The sequence below is a fragment of the Diabrotica virgifera genome, chromosome 1 (genome assembly GCF_917563875.1).
Source record: "Diabrotica virgifera virgifera chromosome 1, PGI_DIABVI_V3a".
In the NCBI taxonomy this organism is placed as follows: domain Eukaryota; kingdom Metazoa; phylum Arthropoda; class Insecta; order Coleoptera; family Chrysomelidae; genus Diabrotica; species Diabrotica virgifera.
Genome location: NC_065443.1, coordinates 253848299 through 253867997, shown reverse-complemented (window position 1 = coordinate 253867997; position 19699 = coordinate 253848299). Strand labels below are relative to the sequence as shown.

The 19699-nt window shown below is 34.6% G+C and overlaps 1 protein-coding gene across 1 annotated transcript in view; it reads left to right on the top strand.

Annotated features, from left to right (window-relative positions):
- LOC114334231 (dynein axonemal heavy chain 6) overlaps window positions 1–19699 on the top strand; it is a 226424-nt gene that overhangs the window by 115722 nt on the left and 91003 nt on the right. Inside the window, exons 32-36 of the mRNA XM_050663379.1 lie at window positions 483–659; window positions 845–1041; window positions 1093–1338; window positions 1394–1631; window positions 1703–1863. Of these exons, the coding sequence (XP_050519336.1) occupies window positions 483–659; window positions 845–1041; window positions 1093–1338; window positions 1394–1631; window positions 1703–1863 (1019 nt within the window). The remainder of the gene's footprint in view (window positions 1–482; window positions 660–844; window positions 1042–1092; window positions 1339–1393; window positions 1632–1702; window positions 1864–19699) is intronic.

Genomic DNA, 19699 nt, shown 5'->3' with positions numbered 1-19699 from the left:
ATATATATATATATATATATATATATATATATATATATATATATATATATATATATATGTTTCTTTTTTTATAGTAGCATCGAGTGTTCCATCTTTCATGCCCAGGTAACTTGTATTCATCACAGTGTTTAATTTCTACCCCATCGTCGAATGTAATGGACTGCTTTGTCCCTCCAATATACATGGCTTCAGTTTTCTTAATGTTGACCTAGAGACCCCATTTGTTATATTTTTCTATTAACTTCCGTGTCATGTATCCAAGTCGTCATGATCCTGAACAGTCAGAATTTGGTTATGAGTGAAACATAAAGTGTATAGTGTTGTCAGTGTTGTCTCGTCATTGAGAGGGATTCCCATGCCATTACATTTTCTTTTCTACAGATTGAGTGCTTGTTCCAGATATATTTTGAAAAGGGTAGGCGACATACAACAACCCAGTAGGGTTGCAGGGTACCCAATTCCTAATTTTATTATTATTTTAGAAATTATACGAAACTAATAGCGTGATAGATAGTATGAAGGAAACTTTGACGGCTCTGGAACCTGTTCTGGCACAAAAATCGATAGCTGCCGAAGAATTAATGGTCTTTCTCAGTAAGGAACAAAAACAAGCCGACACAGTTCGCACCATCGTTAAAGCTGATGAAGAAGTTGCCAAAGTAAGTGTTTAAAATTAGTAAGGGCTGGTGAGGGAGAGCTACGGGGCCCTGCTTACCAGACAATAATATAAGATCATCCACCCTTGAGCTATTGTGACAGCCCAATTATTGGATTATTTATAATTATTTCCAATCTTTCATCATCTTATATTATAGTTATCACAAAATTGTTTCCATTGTTTTAGGTAAAAGCAGAAGAAACTCAAGCCATAGCTGATGATGCTCAAAAAGACCTAGATACAGCCCTCCCGGCACTAGAAGCAGCTACCAAAGCACTTGAATCTTTAAACAAGAACGATATTAATGAGGTAAAAGTGTTTCAAAAACCTCCAAAACTGGTTCAAGTCGTTATGGAGTCAGTGTGTTTGCTTCTCGGAGCTAAGTATGTTTTATTCTCAGTAAAAAATAGTTTACTTATTAATAAATGTTTAAGGACTGATTGGGCTTCCGCCAAAATAGTGTTAAGCGACGCCCACTTCTTAAAGAAGCTTCAAGAGTACGACAAAGACCACGTTAGCGATTTGGTATTGAGGAAACTAAAGGTTTATATAGAAAATCCAGATTTTGTACCGGATAAGGTTGTCAAAGTATCAAAAGCTTGCAAGAGTCTCTGTTTGTGGGTAAGAGCTATGGATATGTATGCCAAAGTTTACAGAGTCGTTGAACCCAAAAGAAAAAAGTAAGTAAATAAACGAAACACTAACACAAATACTGTTAAAAATTAATACATTTAGGCTTCAGACAGCTGAGAAAGAACTGGCGCAAGTTATGGCCCTGCTCAGAGACAAGCAAATGAAATTGGCTGAAGTAGAAGCACAAATAGCAAATTTAGAAGCTAATTTCAACGCCACAATGGCAGAGAAGAAGGCTATCGAAGACAATATAGAGTTAACAGCTGCAAGGTTGAATCGAGCTGGTAGGCTTAATGTAGCTCTCGGAGATGAGCAGTCGAGATGGGAAGAAAGTGTTGAGGTAAATAAAATAAAAGTAAAATCAGAATTTTCGAATATTTGTAGTACTGTTAAAATTTCTTAACAATCTAGAGGTTTGGAATTGAATTGGAAAACGCTGTTGGCGATGTCCTTATGGCAGCTGCGTGCGTAGCTTACTTGGGTGCATTTACCAGCAACTATCGTATGGAACTAGTAAACATTTGGGAACGGAAATGCCATGGGGAACAAATACCAGCGGCACAAAATTTTAGGTAACAACTTTCAATCTTTGTTAACACATTAAAATTATTAAGATACGGGTTTTTCTTATTAAATGTGAAGAAAGTAGGTCACAGCTACTTCTTATTATTTTTAGTCCAGAAAGCCACTGCGCATCCGCTAGGATAAATATTCTGATTCGGAATTTTTTCACAATCTTACTCAAAAAGGACCCCTTTTAACAAATTTGCATGTTGCCAGGACCAAAAGGTGGTCAAAAATTGTTTTAACGTTTTATTTTTTTGTTTTTTTCCTAAATTTTTTTTTTTGCATGGAAAAAGTTTTTTTAGGTTTTTTGGATCATTCCAAACAGAAAAGGTCTTTAGTGACTTTTCTCTAAATTGATAGTTTTTGACATATAAGCGATTAAAAATTGAAAAATTGCGAAATCGGCCATTTTTAACCCTCAGAAACTATGTGAAAAACTGAAAATTTGAATGTTGCCAAGGTAGGTAGATATTCTTTAAACATCAATTGATGAAATCCCGAAGAGTTTTTTGCAATACAATATTCATTCAAAACTCCTTTATTTTTTAATTGCTAATCAAGCGTGCGCGACACTATTTTCCACCGTTGCATGGGTATACCTACAGTATGGTGCAAATGAAAGGAATAAATTCGTTTTTTCGTAAACCGGCAACTTTAAGGAAAAATCCAGAAATAGGTCGATTTTTATTTTTAAGTTATGATATTGTGGCATATATGGTATACTAGTGACGTTATCCATCTGGACGTGATGACGTAATCGATGATTTTTTTAAATAAGAATAGGGGTCGTGTGCTAGCTCATTTGAAAGGTTCTTCAATTCTCTATTCAGTAATATAAACATTCACATAATTATTTATACAGGGTGTCCAAAAAAATTTTATTAAATTAAATTATTTGACAAAAAAAGAAGAATGTATGTAATTAATTTGATTCAAAATACATTTTACTGTTTTCAAAAATCAGAAAACAAAGTTAATTTCACAAATAAACATTGCTTTTCGCTTAAATTAAATGTTCAAACTTCCAAAAGGCGGGTGGCTGGCGGGAGCTGGCTTGAACACTGAATTTAATCGAAAAGCAGAGGCGGCTTTACCTATTGTGCAGGGTGTGTGGTGCACACGGGCGCCGGGATATTAGGAGCGCCGAGCACCAAAGAGCGGGTCCTTTACTTTGTTTCAACATAAAATGTGATCTTTTTTTAAATAGGAGGCGGAAGATGAATCAGTAACTGACGCGAAAATGCATTTTAAAGTAAACTTTTACTATTACCTATTAGGTACCGAAACTATTAAATTTGACGAACGCTTCGAACTTTTAAAGCAAAATAATGACACTTTTTTGTTCCTTTAAACATTAAAACACTGGAAGAATAAAACACTGCAGTAAGCGGAGCCCCGCATACTGCATGCAGACTTTTTATCGGCCGATAGTTTAGTCTGGATGGGCTGTTAGTTCGCATACCGAGCCAACTAAACAGTTGGGTTGGTGAAGAGCACGGTACACAGAGAACCGGTATGCCGATTGTCGTAGCTAAATTTGGTTTCGGCCGCGCAGCACGTCACGTGGGAACCTAACAGATATTTGCTTATTGTTTGGATGCATTATTTCGTATGTGGTGGCGTTGAAAGTGAATAGATTGAGGCGGTTTTAAAATATTAAGCTGTTAATGATTGAAGTAATTCTATATTATTTTAGTCACAAATTGTTGTTTATTAGCATAACTGTGTATTTTTAAAACTATTATAATATTTATAACTATTAGTTTTATTAGTAATTTATTAAAACCGAGACTATAATGCCATTTGAGGTGATATTATGCATGTGCAGAACACGAACATATATTAGAATGAGGGATATTAACAGAAAAAAGTTTTAAAAACTGCAAGAGATCACTTGACAAAAAAATATCTAAATTTTCTAATTTAAAAAAATGATTTTATTTATAGATACTAATTCTAATATTATTAATAAAACTTTTCCCGCAAATTTGTTTTTTTAATAATATACATAATATGTATTATACATAGTATTAATATACATAATTAATTTAAAGTTAAACCAGGTTAGGAATCTAAAAATTTAAAGTGCGAACATTTTATACATACATATACAGAGTGGGCCAAAGAAAACAGTCCACCTCGTTATTTGGCAGTATTTATTAGATTTTAATTAAATGAAGAAACAGGTCGATTTTTAATCTAAGGGGCATACATTTTTACGGTATATACATATGTCATTTGTCAACCCCCTCCCTTCCATTTCCCCACCCGTTATTTTTAAATAGGGAATACGGGTCGTGTGCTACCTCATTTGAAATGTTATTAAATTCTTTATTCAGTAATATTAACATTGACATAATTATTTATACAGGGTGTACAAGAAAAATTATTTTGAATTAAATTAATTGACACAAAAAGAAGAATGTATGCAATTTATTTAAATCAAAATACATTCTACTACTGACAGAAAACAGAGAAAAATGTTTATTTGATAAATAAATATTGTTTTTCGCTTAAATTCAATATTCAACCTACCAAGAGGCAGATGGGTGGCAGCTTGAATATTGAAATTAAGCGAAGAGCAATGTTTATTTATCAAAAAACATTTTTTTCTGTTTTGTGACAGCAGTAGAATGTATTTTGAATTAAATAAATTACATACATTCTTATTTTTGTGCCAATTAATTTAATTAAAATATTTTTTTCTTGAACACCCTGTATAAATAATTATGTTTATGTTTATATTACTGAATAGAGAATCGAGTAACCTTTTAAATGAGCTAGCACACGACCCCTATTCCCTATTTAAAAATAAGGGGTCGGAGTGGAAGTGAGCAGGGGGTTGACAAATGACAAATGTATGTACCGTAAAAATGTGTCCCACTTAGATCAAAAATCGACCTGTTTTGTCATTTCCTTAAAATCTAATAAATACTGCCAAATATCAAGGTGGACTGTTTTCTTTGGCCCACTCTGTATATGTATGTATATTACAGTCTAATAAAATGTTCGCACTTGAACTTTTTAGATTCCTAACCTGGTTTAACTTAAAATCAACATTTTTCTATTTTGTAAATAAAATTTGAATGTCATCAAGTAATTGGTCCTATTTATCTAAAACTTCAAATTTCTTAATTTATTTGTGGTTAAGTTTTTATTTTTATTCAAATATTTTTCAACAATCTAGAATAACAGTAAGTAGACACAATTTTATGTGAAACATTTTTACAGACCCAGAAGTAAAGTGAATGTTTATATTATTTTTTTAATATACATGGACAACAGATACCTAAAATCTTTATTTTTCAACGGAAATTCATGTTTAAATTAAATGCACATTGGAAAATGACAGTAAAAAGAATATACAATACACTTTCTTATTTAAAAAGCAATGATAGGTACATAATTTTAAAATTCAAACAATATTACCGCTTCATTTAGCATTGCCGGATGAAAATTAAGGTTCCCATATGACGTCACGCGTTCGACTTCCATGCGTGCGAACACACCGGTTCTCTGTGTACCGTGGTGAAGAGGGCGCACGCTATTAACAGCCGACCGACTATTCTCGAACGATTTAGTATTAAAGTTCTTATTTGACTGTTGAAGTTAGTAGTCGCACAATGAAAAAATTATCCATAAATGTTATTATCGCTCTCATATCGTTGCATTGGAATAACAAAGTTCTAACTGCCTACGGTACCATTTTTAGTTATGACTAGTGTGACCAACTAGCCCGAAAAATCCGGGACATGGCCCGAATTCCGAAGTCGTGTCCCGGCGTCCCGGATAAGGCTTCAGGGCCATCCGAATTTTCAACGTTTTGGTAAAATTGTCTTTTGAAATTTTGAATACGTTATTCTTCTAAGAATTCACATCAAATTGAATTGGTGGGACGAAAAAAGTGGACAATTTCTAGAGTGTAATACTAATAGTACCACATTACCACATCCAAAACGCATGAATTTTATATCGTGGTAATCTAGTTCTACGAAAACTAAAACAGTGGACTTTTTTTCGTTTCTGTATTTTAATTATTGTCTTCTGAACAAAAAATGGCCCGATTTTCATTGAAAAGTCCCGGATTTCAGGTATTTTTTTCAGCCTTGTCCCGGATTCGACTGAATTGGAGTTGGTCACACTAGTTATGACTGTTTAAAGTTTCTATGTTATGTATTTATTTTACTATTATCGCCACTTGTATGTGTTGACAATGTAAACTTTTAAAAAAAGTAATATATTTTTAGTAACAGTAAAAGGTTACTTCAGTAGTTAAAAAGGAGTTCTGAAATGAGAAATGAATTAAACTTATTTAATCAAGTTATATCTTCCACATATACCCTTGTTTAACAATTAGTATATAATAAAACAACTTCAAGTTATTTAATAAAGTCTTATTGTGAATTTATAAACACTTTTTGTTCTTGCAGGTAGGACCTTGTGTACTTAGTTGACTGTTATTTTTATTTCAGTTAGAGCCTTGTTAACTTATCAACATTTCAAATTCTCTCAGATAGACCCTTGTAACTTACGTATTCAGCCACTTATTAATAGATGTCGGTGCTAGTATCATATTAAGGTGAAGAAGATAAAATAGAACCAAGTTACATAAAAATCTCAGTTTAGACAAAAATTGTAGATAGAACCTTGTTATTCTGATGCAACGATATAATGGAGGAGGAAATCCAAGAAGAGATTCCGAGAGTATTGAGCGCATCCAATTTACAGTGAAAAAAATAAGACGACGCGACGGTTAAAAGTAACAGACGTGATCCAGAAGATTGTCATGTTAAAATGGAACTGGCAGGACACATAGGAAGAATGGAAAACAACCGTTGGACGAAGCAAATTCTTAAATGGCGACCAACGACTAGCAAAATAAGTAGAGACAGACCTCAAACAAGATGGACTGATGACATCAAGTGAATGGCTGGTCACGAATGGATGCAAAAAACAACAAACTAAAATGAATGGATACACCTAAGGAATGCTTTCTTCTGGCGATGGATGGAATAGCTGTTGATGATGCTGATGATGAATTCTCAGTGACAGATTATTAAGTGGAAAGGGAACATCCATAAACTACGTCGTTGAAAAGGGGGAGGGGAGACTTTGCTTATTACGACGATATACGACAGGGGGGAGGGTGCCATAAGTGCACATCCGACGTCGTTTGAAGTTCACGAATATAAAAAATATATCCTATTTTAGAATTTAAAAAAATTAGTATAATATTTTTATCACATAATTTTCATTTTGTTTTTATCGCTCACAGCCTTAATAATATTGCTAGCAGTTTTATACAGACTAACAAATAATAAAACATTGTTCTATGTATTTACACAAACGCTTCCTTTTACCTTTCCGAACAACGTCTGGAAGCAATAAATATTAAACTGTTCACTTAATTACTGAATACTCTGTGTGAAACAATTCTACAAGGATGAATAGAAATAAAATATTCTATTCTATTTAGTTAGTACATTGTATCTATTTATCTAACAATAAAACACTGAAAACGTTTGTTTTCTATACTTCCACAAAATTTATTACAACTATCTGACTACAGCTGTTTCGGCAGAGTGCCTTTCTCAAGTGATATAGTTTACAATGTGTTTGCCTTTTTAAGTCTTTAACTGAAGAGGTTGAGGAGTGGGAAGCTGTTTGTCTCGAGTTGGTCATTCAGAATTACATCTGTATTTTTCAGTTTATTAATTTCCATAGATTCTAAAAAAGATAGCTTAAGGCCTTTATTTTGAATATGCAGAATTTGAAACTCTTCATTGAAAGAATGATTATGATCTAGAAGGTGAAGTGCGTATGTAGAAGTTTCTGTTATTCTATTGTTGAAAGCCCTTTTGTGTTCTGCTATCCGTTTGTCAAAAGTTCTGCCAGTTTGACCGATGTACGTTTTCGGACTCACCACAAGTTAGTTTGTACACACCACTCTGTAGTTGTTTTCTCTTTCGGCTTTTATTGTTCTTAATATATTTGCTTATGAAAACCTCCTGAAAACAACTACAGAGTGGTGTGTACAAACTAACTTGTGATGACTGTCCGAAAACGTACATCGGTCAAACTGGCAGAACTTTTGACAAACGGATAGCAGAACACAAAAGGGCTTTCAACAATAGAAAAACAGAAACTTCTACATACGCACTTCACCTTCTAGATCATAATCATTCTTTCAATGAAGAGTTTCAAATTCTGCATATTCAAAATAAAGGCCTTAAGCTATCTTTTTTAGAATCTATGGAAATTAATAAACTGAAAAATACAGATGTAATTCTGAATGACCAACTCGAGACAAACAGCTTCCCACTCCTCAACCTCTTCAGTTAAAGACTTAAAAAGGCAAACACATTGTAAACTATATCACTTGAGAAAGGCACTCTGCCGAAACAGCTGTAGTCAGATAGTTGTAATAAATTTTGTGGAAGTATAGAAAACAAACGTTTTCAGTGTTTTATTGTTAGATAAAATGAACTTCCATCAAGTAACGGTCGAATCCATCAAGTATCTATTTATACTTAATAAAAGAAATGGCAATGGAATCAAAACAAAATAAATATTAAGATTTATATGATGCAGTTAATAAAGCATAGGAACTCCAATAAAAGTGTTGTCTTTTGTCCCAATAAAGCTAATTATTAGTTGTACAGTGAATTGAGAGAAAAAAGTACGCGGATATTAATGAGCTACATAGTAATATTGATTTGGATACATTCGTAAATAAACTTGGAGAGCTAACTTTAAAAAATCCAGAAATAACATTGAATTTTAAAAAAATCTCTAAAAAGGGGGGTCATGAGTTGCAATTGCGACGTCGGTATGAGGGGGGGTCAACTGTAAACGACGCTTTACGACGGAAGGAGGGGAGGGTATTAAAATCTCCAAAATTTTTACGACGTAGTTTATCCATCCATCCAATGGCACTACAGCCCAAATCGAGCCTTGGCTTCCTTCAATAAGCTTCTCCAATCATTTCGATTTACCGCTGTTCTTTTCCATGAACGCGTTCCCAGGAAGTTCCTGGCATCCTCATCGACTTCGTCTTCCCATCTCTTTTTAGGTCTTCCAACAGGTCTTCTTCCCTGCATTCTTGCATTCAGCAATTTTCTGGGGATTCTATTCTCATGCATGCGGACCACGTGCCCTGCCCACCGTAATCTCTGCAGTTTAGTGTGTTGTGCTAGAGTTGGTTCGCTATATTGCTCGTATATTTCTCTATTATACCTAATTCGCCAGTTGTTATTTTCACTTATTGGGCCCAGTATCCTACGTAATACTTTTCTTTCAAACACATCTAATGCATTGGCAGATTTCTGTGTCACCACCCATGTTTCGCAGCCATAACTTACTATGGGCCTGATTATTGTTTTATATACCCGGAGTTTTGTTTTCCGGTGTACGTCTCGCGATTTGAATATGTGGCCCATCGCGAAATAGGCTTTATTTGCCAGCACAAGCCTTCTATTTATTTCCGGTTCTTCTTCATTGCTTGCAACCAGATCCATTCCTAGGTACGTGAATCTATTCACATGTTCTATATCGTCAATAAAGTGTTGTTGCGCCGGTCTATTTGATCTGGTTTGTATGAGTAGTTTTGTTTTATTTTTGTTTATTGCTAGCCCTACTGCTTCTGCACTCTGTTTCAACTACATAGGTTTCTTCCGCTGCATTCATTGTTCTGCTCATTATGTTTATATCATCCGTGTATGCTGCTAATTGGGTAGATTTGTTTGTAAGTATGTTATTTCCACTCACCGTCAACCGTCTAATTACATATTCAAGAACAAGGGGTTCAACATTAGGGCTTCAAATGGGGTAGTGAAGCGCAATACAAGATGCTGTTTCCAGTTAGCATCTCTAGCCTCTCCTACTCAATTCCTATCCTCACCTCCACGAAGTGCGGCTTGGGCTGCACGGGTGAACCCTGGAGAACCTGAGCAACCTTACCGGAGATTGGGTAACCAACCCCAGTGGAAAGTAGGGTCAGGGCTGACGAGGAAGGGAGAAATGGTCCTCCGAAAAGGGGGTTGGGCGATAGGCCAGTAATCTATTCTTGTAAAAAAGTACTACTACGAAACCTTCAGATAGGCCTCGGAATGGACGGATATCAAGACGACGACTTTGGTAACGGAATATGGAATTTATGCTGGGAACATGTAATGTCAGAACGCTAAATAGACCAGGAGCACAGAGGATCCTTCTACACGAACTGAAAAGGTATAAAATAGGAATCACTGCAGTACAAGAAACTAAATGGTTGAGAAAAGGTATCCGGGACACTAAAACACACACTATACTGTATAGCGGTAAAGATGAAGGAAATAAAGAATTTGGAGTAGCCTTTATCGTAGATAATAAAATGAAGCACCTGATAACAGATTTTCAAGCCATCAATGAAAGAATCTGCAAGCTTAGGATAAAAACGCATTTCTTTAACATAACCCTTATAAATGTACACTGTCCCACAAACGAACAGGAAGAAGACACTAAGGTAGCCTTTTATCAAGATCTAGAACGAATCTATATGGGTGCGTTCGGACGACCATAGCGGCTGACTGTCAGCAGAAATCGGCTGAGTGGTTGTATCCAGCCGTGATAGGGAAAGCTTAGTAAATCTCTCAGCGGCTGACTTCCAGCGGTGACGTCTGACAGCTATTGCTGGCTCAGCTGTTCAGCCGCTGTGGTCGTCCGAACGCACCCTATGACTCAATACCAAGAAACGACATTAAAATGGTGATAGGCGACACAAACGCCAAGATCGGAAAAGAAGAAGAGTACATAGGGGTAATAGGGAAACATAGTTTGCATAGAGACACAAATGAGAACGGTCAGTTTCTAATAGATTTCGCAGCTGGAAAGAATATGATTATCAGTTCGACATGCTTCCCACATCGGGACATATATAAGGGCACTTGGATATCACCTGACGGAAACACAATAAATCAAATAGACCATATACTGACTGAAAAAAGAATGGCGACGAGTATATTAGATGTAAAAATCAGACGTGGCGCAAGCTGTGACTCAGACCATCTACTAGTGCAGACACGGTTTAGATGCAAAATCAGTCGACAGGTAAAGGAAAAATATCCAAAACAAGAAAAACTAAACTTAGATAACCTAAAAGTGCCTGAGGTACAAGAAAGATTTGAGAGAACAGTGGATGAAAAATTACTAGAAGAAAACAGAGCAGACTCCACAATAGAAAATCAATGGAACACCATAAGCAGTATCATACTAAACACAGCGAAAGAAGTCATAGGAACAAAGACACAACGGAGAGAAGAAACATGGTTCGATGAAGAATGCAAACAAGGTATACAGGAAAGAAATGAAGCACATAAGAATTACATACTCAGACGTACTAGAGAGAGAAAAATGACGTAGTTTATGGATGTTCCCAAACTTCTACACAATGTATTCTAAATTACTTGATTACCCAAAAAAGTTTGTCCCCTTTTATCGGATGATCTTAGTCACCTTCAATGAACTAGTCATGCTAATTGGGCCATGCAGGTTTCTACAATTAACGATTGTGAATTAAACGATGCCATTTTCTAGCAAGATGTTAAAAAAATATTCGCACGGCACAAGTATTGGATACCAAAACTAAGAGAGAATTGAACTACCGACCGATAAACAAATAAACAATCGTCGTGTGTGCGCAAGTCCTAGTTAGCTCACACTGATTAAACTGTCGGCCGATATTTGGCCGAAAAATTAGTTTGAAGGCAAACTATCTGCCGATAAAAAGTCTGCAGTCTGCGGGGGCTCTTTTGGGTAGGTTGTTCTGACGCCGTGACTACCTATTGGCTCCCGACATCATTTAATATTGGACTATTTACATCTGGATTTTTGTTTACAATATAAGTGTACCTAATGCCCTCTAATGCCTTATGTACTAGTACTAGGAATAGGTGGGTACCTATTCGACTATTCCATTTTGACTGCGCGTCTACCAAAGGGCGCCAGAGCATCGACTGCACACGGGCGCTACATGGGCTAGAGTTGCCTCTGTCGAAAAGTAATGTTTATTTGTGAAATAAACATTTTTTAGTTTTCGGGTAACAGTAAAATGTATTTTGAATTAAATAAATTACATACATTCTTCTTTTTTTTCAAATAATTTAATTAAAAACTTTTTTTGGACACCCTGTATAAATAATAATGTAAATGTTTATATTACTGAATAGATAATTGAAGAACCTTTCAAATAAGCTAGCACACGACCCCTATTCTCATTTAAAAAAAAATCATGGATTACGTCATCACGTTCAGATGGATGACGTCACTAGTATACCATATATGCCACAATATCATAACTTAAAAATAAAAATCGACCTGTTTCGGGATTTTTCCTTAAAGTCGCCGGTTTACGAAAAAACGAATTTATTCCTTTCATTTGTACCATACCTACTGTATACACATTAGGGTGGTGCGAAAAAAGTCAAGTTGATAATTCCGTGTCGCTATAGTGCGGAAAAGTTGCGATTGGTAATTACAAGAAAAATAAAAAAGAATTATTCAAATCGGACTTTATCTTCCGATCCCGCAACGGACCTAAAGATTACGAAAAAAATGAAATTTTACCTTTTTTTCAAAAATGTTTATTTATCTTTCGAGTACGTTTTATTTATCGCTATAGTAAAATTTATTTACACTTTGCATGGTTGAGTACTAAAAAAAATTGTTTTACGCATTTAACGGATATTTTCCGATCCTGCAAGGTCAATCAAAATCTATAAAAAATTGAAATTTTTGATGATTTTGAAAAATTAAAAAACATTTAGTTATCTCATTTTTTTGTTACATTGTGAAGCTCTTCGCTTGTTTAGATATTGTATGACAATATTTAAACAACCCAGATCTCAAAACGAGGGGGTGGTTGCACTTCTAGCTCCACACGCACCCTTATCTCCAACCAACCAATGAGTGTGTGTTTTTTACATTTTTTACATATGTACATTTCTTTTTCATTTCTGTTTGTGTCCAGCTCTCAAACACCAACTTAGCATTGTGATTTCTTGATAAAATCTGGCAGCATGGACCTTGATTTAAGTGTTGTCCTGATGCATCCATCTCTTGATTGAGGCCCACATACATTAGCATTAGACGATGCTTCCGTGGCCAACTTTAGACACCGCTCATCGGCTGGCTTGTAAAGCAGTGGCAGGGATAATTTTGTAAATACATTCCAGTCTTACATGTCGCCCGATGTAACACAAGGAGTTATATCTTCATTTGAAACTCTTCGAGGAAGTGGTGGAGAAGATAGTTTTGCATCATCCCAGTCTATTATTTTAGCTTAGTCCTGTGCTTCAAAGTTTCAAGTAGTAGGGAGAAAGGAAACACATTATAAGGCCAAGAAGTGTGTTAAAAGCCGGACAGACTAAAGCCAAGGGCAAAAGTATTAGAAATTTCATCCCCCATACTTTAAATTTTCAAGCACAGGACTACACTGAAATAATAGACTGGAATGTTACAAAACTGTCTTCTCCACCAGTTCTTCGAAGGGTTTCAAATGAAGATATAACTTCTTGCATTACATCGGGCGACATGCCAGAGTGGAATGTACAAAACTATCCCTGCCACATGCAAGCTGACGAGCGCCGTCTAAAGTTGCCCACGGAAGCGTCGTCTAATGCTAATGTATGTGGGCCCCAATCAACAGATGGATTCATCAGGAAAACGTTTAAATCAAGGTCCATGCTACCAGATTTTACCAAGAAATCACAATACAAAGTTGATGTTTAAGAACTCGACACAAACAAATAAAAAAGAAATTTACTTATGTAAATAATGTAAAAAACACACACCCATTGGTTGGTTGGATAGAGGATGAGTCTGGAGCTAGAACTGCAGCCACCCCCTCGTTTTGAGTCCTGGGTTGTTTAAATATTGTCATACAATATCTAAACAAGCGAAGAGCTTCACAATGTAACAGAAAAATGAGATAACTAAATGTTTTTAATTTATCAAAATCATCAAAAATTTCAAATTTTTATAGATTTTGATTGACCTTGCGTGATCGGAAAATATTCGTTAAATGCGTAAATCAATTAAGTATTTCTACTACTCTACCATGCAAACTGAAAATAAATTTTACTATAGCGATAAATAAAACGTACACGAAGAATAAATAAAAATTTTTGGAAAAAAGGTAAAATTTCATTTTTTTCATAATCTTTAGGCCTGTTGCGGGATCGGAAGATAAAGTCCGATTTGAATAATTCTTTTTTGTTTTTCTCGTAATTACCAATTGCAACTTTTCCGCACTATAGCGACACGGAATTATCAACTTGACTTTTTTCGCACCACTCTAATACACATGCAACGGTGGAAAATAGTGTCGCGCACGCTTGATTAGCAATTAAAAAATAAAGGAGTTTTGAATATTGTATTGCAAAAGACTCTTCGGGATTTCATCAATCGATGTTTAAAGAATATCTACCTACCTTGGCAACATTCAAATTTTCAGTTTTTCACATAGTTTTTGAGGGTTAAAAATGGCCGATTTCGCAATTTTTCAATTTTTAATCGCTTATATGTCAAAAACTATCAATTTAGAGAAAAGTCACTAAAGACCTTTTCTGTTTGGAATGATCCAAAAAAAATAATTTTAGGAAAAAAACAAAAAAAAACGTTTAAAAAATGTTTGACCACCTTTTGGTCCTGGCAACTTGCAAATTTGTTAAAAGGAGTCCTTTTTGAGTAAGATTGTGCAAAAAATCCGAATCAGAATATTTTTCCTAGCGGATGCGCAGTGGCTTTCTGGACTATTTATCAATTGCTTTTTCTTTAAATATTTTTGAAGTTATAATTCTTTACGATCGAGGGTGAAATTTTATAATTCCCTATCGCATGCGCAGACAGACAGTATGTAGTTCGTTGCAAATCTGTCATGTATGTATCAGCGCAAATAAGTCATTAAAAGAATATATTAGTGTTTTTAGTAAATGTATTATTTATTATAATTTTTGTGTCTATGGATTTGTCTTCCTCGGAAATAAAATATTTTATAATAATAGTAAGTATATTTACTTTAAATTTTAAAGTATTTTTGTATACTTCACTTGGTCTATTAAATTTGTCAGTATGTATGAGAAATCTTGTAAGCTGTCAAAGCAAAGGGAGTTTAGCTCAGTGGTAGCGCGTTCGACCGGAGATCGAGAGGTCGCCGGTTCCAATCCGTGTGTGTTATCTAACTTATTTTTATTTTTAGTATTGTTTTAATAAAAATTTTTGGAGAGTAGTAAGTAAAAATTAGTTTAATCTTTAAATAAAATACAATTAACCTGTTTAAAGTATATTAATTTCGTTGAAATCATATAATAGAAGTATAACTTTCTTAGCGTAGTAAAAAAAAACAATTTATAAAAAATAACAATAAAAAAATAATAAAAAAAACAAATTAACAATATAAAAAAAATGCAACAAAAAATACAAAAAAAAATAAAAATTTACAAAAAAAAATGAACAACCAAAACAGAGTATTATTTAGATAATAATTGTAGATAATAATGTTAGTTTGTTATGTATTTAGAGTTAGAAATACAGAAAAAATTCTTCTGATTGAAAAATCAAATTTGTTGGTTTTTAAAATAACAAAATGTCTGGCTAATTGGCTCGGCCAAGGCCATCAAATTCACTCAAAAAAAAAAGTATAACTTCTTACGTGCGTACAAAGTACACACACATTCTTTTTGTATTGGTGAATTTTCCCTCTTTTAAAAGCGTCCTAATCAATATATTTTATGAAAGGTTCATCTTTGCGTTTTTATCTTGTCCACAGAACGTGAGATACCACGTCCGTGGACAGTCATCTCTGTAGTGAATAGGATTGAGAGTCTGTTTTTAAACAATATATTAGAAATACTGTGGAGTGGAAATATCAAAACAAATATTGTAGATAAACGATTTGTTTTTATGTTCTATTATCTGTCATAGATATGTCGGTATACTACGAAAACCAGATAAATGTCGAAATACCGAAATCGAGAAAAAACGTTTTTAAAGTTTAGTGCTTTATTTTGAATTAACCGTACCAGTTGTGTTTGATATTCGATATGCTAGTAAAAGATGCATATATCAGAAATAATATTCTATCATTAGTTTGAAATAGTTAAGAGACCTAAGCTGATTAAACCTAAATTTAAGATCGAGGTGCGATCACTTACCTGGTTTTACCTGTAAATCAAAATAAATCACACTGTATTAAAGACACTTATCACCTTTTTACTGAATATGGTAGATATACAGCAGTAGAAATATATTGTTGTCCGGCAAATATATATCGTTGGTTTTACATGCAACGGAACTTTGAGTTCCTAAAGTTCATTCAAGTATACGCACCGACAACAGGCCATTCAGATGAAGAAGTCCAAATATTCTACGACCAAATATCCTGTGCAATCAAGGAAAATCCTGGCCACTTCTTAATAATAGGCGGTGATTTCAACGCCAAAATAGGTACCAAGGAAGACCCCTCTGAAATAATATTGGGAAATTTTGGAAGCGAAGGCAGAAATGATAGAGGCAAACAACTGTTAACTTTTCTTTTGGAAAACAATCTCTATCAAATGAACAGCTTCTTTAAAAAGAAAAAACACAGAAGATGGACCTGGGAAAGTCCAGATGGAAAAACAAGGAACGAAATCGACTATTTCTTAACAAATAAAAAAGAATTATTTAAAGACGTAAATGTGTTAAACCAGTTCAGCACAAGCAGTGATCACAGGTTAGTAAGAGCTAAAATAACGATATCGATCGAAAAGGAAAGACTCAAAATGATAAATAAGAAACACACAAAGAAATGGGTAAAACCAACTAATATTCAGGAGTTCGAAAAATATATTAATGATACATTGAAAGATACAACAACAGACATTAATATACTGAACAAGCAAATAATCACCACAATACAACAGGCTCAAACTAAATACTGTCCAACAAACCAAAAAGATGAAAAACTAAGTCAACCTACTAAAACCCTTATAGAACTAAGACGACAGATGAAAGGAGATACAAGTTCCAGCAAAGAAGCGCTAAATCAAATAAATAAGACTATCACAAAGTCAATAAGAAAAGACATAAGAAACTACAATGTAGAAAAAACAAAACAAGCAATAGAGCAAAATAAGAACATGAAAGTTTTGAAGAACGTAAGCGTACAAAAAGGAAAAATAGAAATCAACAAACTAAGAAACAGAACTGGAAAAGAAACTACAAACAGAGATGAAATATTAACAATAGTCGAAGAGTTCTACACAGAGTTATACAAATCAAGAAAAAAAGATGACAATGCGCAACCTCCAATTACAGTAAAAACTGGGGTATTAAATCAAGGATCGGATTTAATGCCCGATATAACAAAATCAGAAATCAAAGAGGCTCTGAAGAAAATGAAAAATAATCGAACCCCAGGTGAAGATGGAATAGTATCAGAAGCACTAAAAATTGGAGGAAATATACTACTTGAAAAAATTAAACAACTTTTCAATATCTGCCTTCACAACGCCATTATTCCAACAGACTGGAACAACGCTACTATGATTCTATTACACAAAGCAGGAGACAAAGCCAATTTAGAGAATTACAGACCGATTAGTCTCCTCAGCCATTTATATAAGTTATTTACGCGAATAATAGTTAAGAGAATGGATAGAAAGTTAGAGACTTATCAACCAAGAGAACAGGCAGGATTCCGAAAAAATTACGGAACAAATGACCATCTACAAAGTATAAAAACCCTGATAGAGAAAGTAGTGGAATACAATAAACCCCTAGTTCTACTTTTTATCGATTTTCATAAAGCCTTTGACACAGTTGAACTTAGCAAAATATTACAGGCGCTTAAAGAATGCAGGCTAGATTATAGGTATACAAAATTATTACACAAAATATACTTACAGGCAACAACCACTGTCAAATTACATACTAACAGTAATCGCATAAAAATAGAACGGGGGGTTAGACAAGGAGACCCAATGTCACCTAAACTTTTTAATACGGTCTTAGAACATGCTTTCAAGAGTTTGGATTGGATGACAAAGGGAATAAAAATAGATGGAGAATACCTAAACAACTTACGTTTCGCCGATGATATAGTCATAGTAGCTGAGGATCTAGGTATGGCAAGAGAGATGGTACAAGAACTCGTTGTAGCTACAGAAAATGTAGGTTTAAATATAAACATCTCGAAAACAAAAATAATGACAAATTTGGTACCCAACCAGAACATCAGTATTGGTGGGAAGGAAATAGAACTCGTAGATAGATATAAATACCTGGGACATGAAATTACGATTGGCAGGGATAACCAGACTCATGAGCTGAAGAGAAGAATCGGTCTTGGGTGGGCAGCATTTGGAAAACTGAGAGAAACTTTTAAAAGTGAGTTACCCACATGTCTAAAGAGAAAGGTATTCGATCAGTGCGTCCTCCCAGTCTTGACGTACGGATCAGAAACACTTACCTTAACTAAAGCCTCGGCTACCAAACTAAGAGTCACGCAGAGAAGAATGGAGCGGTCAATGTTAGGAATAACTCTGCAAGACAAAATCAGAAACGAAGAAATCAGGAGAAGAACAAAGGTGACTGACGTCATCGAGAGGATAGCCAGGTTGAAGTGGAGATGGGCAGGACACGTAGCCAGAATGACAGATGGGCGATGGACGAAGAGGTTATTGGAATGGAGGCCAAGAGAAGACAAGAGAAGCGTCGGTCGACCGCCTACAAGATGGACTGACGACTTAAGAAAGGTAAATAAAAACTGGATGAGGGCGGCGCAGGATAGATGGGGTTGGAAACGAGGGGAGGAGGCCTATGTTCAGCAGTGGACTTTTGAGGCTGGATGATGGAACTTTGATTTTATGTAAGTAAGTAGCGATATATTGTTTTAATTGAAAATCAAAAGTTGGTTAGGTGTAACTTATTTGTTTATTACACAAATTATCTGCTGAATGGTAAGTCGTATCATTTATTGGGTTTTACCTGTATGTAGAGCGTAAAAGGCTGAGAATTTTGGTATACTTAACTCAATATTTAAAAATTTGTCATTTATCTGGTTTTCGCAGTATACCGACGAAAATTAATTTAGTTGGATCAGCTATTAATTTATATAGGTTTAAAGCTTGTTACTAAATATTTGTCATGTCCGTGGACCTACTTAATAAATTTAAAAATTCGCGAATATATTAAATTACCACAAATGTTTACCAGATGGCGAGGCAAGCACAAAAAAAATAAATTGTTAAACGCATCAGTGAAGTTATCTCAACAATCATTTTGCGTATAGAGAGTGATTTTTTTTGGTGAAATCTGTTTCGTGAAGACCTTTTGTCAGATCTGTAGACCCTTAAAAAAAGTACCTAAGTGTAAATTTTAGATTTAGATTTTAGGATCACACTGTAACTAAAATATACAAAGCTGATAATATACCACAGTAAAACATTTTCTAATTACCAAAATGCGATGTGTAGATTGTTAGCAACGTGGTTTTCGTCACGTCCGTGGACGTCATATCCGTGGATTTTTGTTTTTCACGGACGTGGCTGAATATCCACGAACGTAATTTATTTTACAAGTAACAATATATTTTATTTTAAAACAGGACGACACTGTAACTAAAAAATATACAAAGCTGATTATATTCGTAACGTGTTTTACATCACTGTAGATTGTTAGTAACCTGTTTTTCATCACGCCCATGGCCGTCAGATCCGTGGATTCTTGTTTTCCACGGAGGTAGCAGAATATCCACGGACGTGATTTATTTTATAAGTAACATTATATTTTATTAAGACAAAATAAAATAAAAAAAGATTTTAC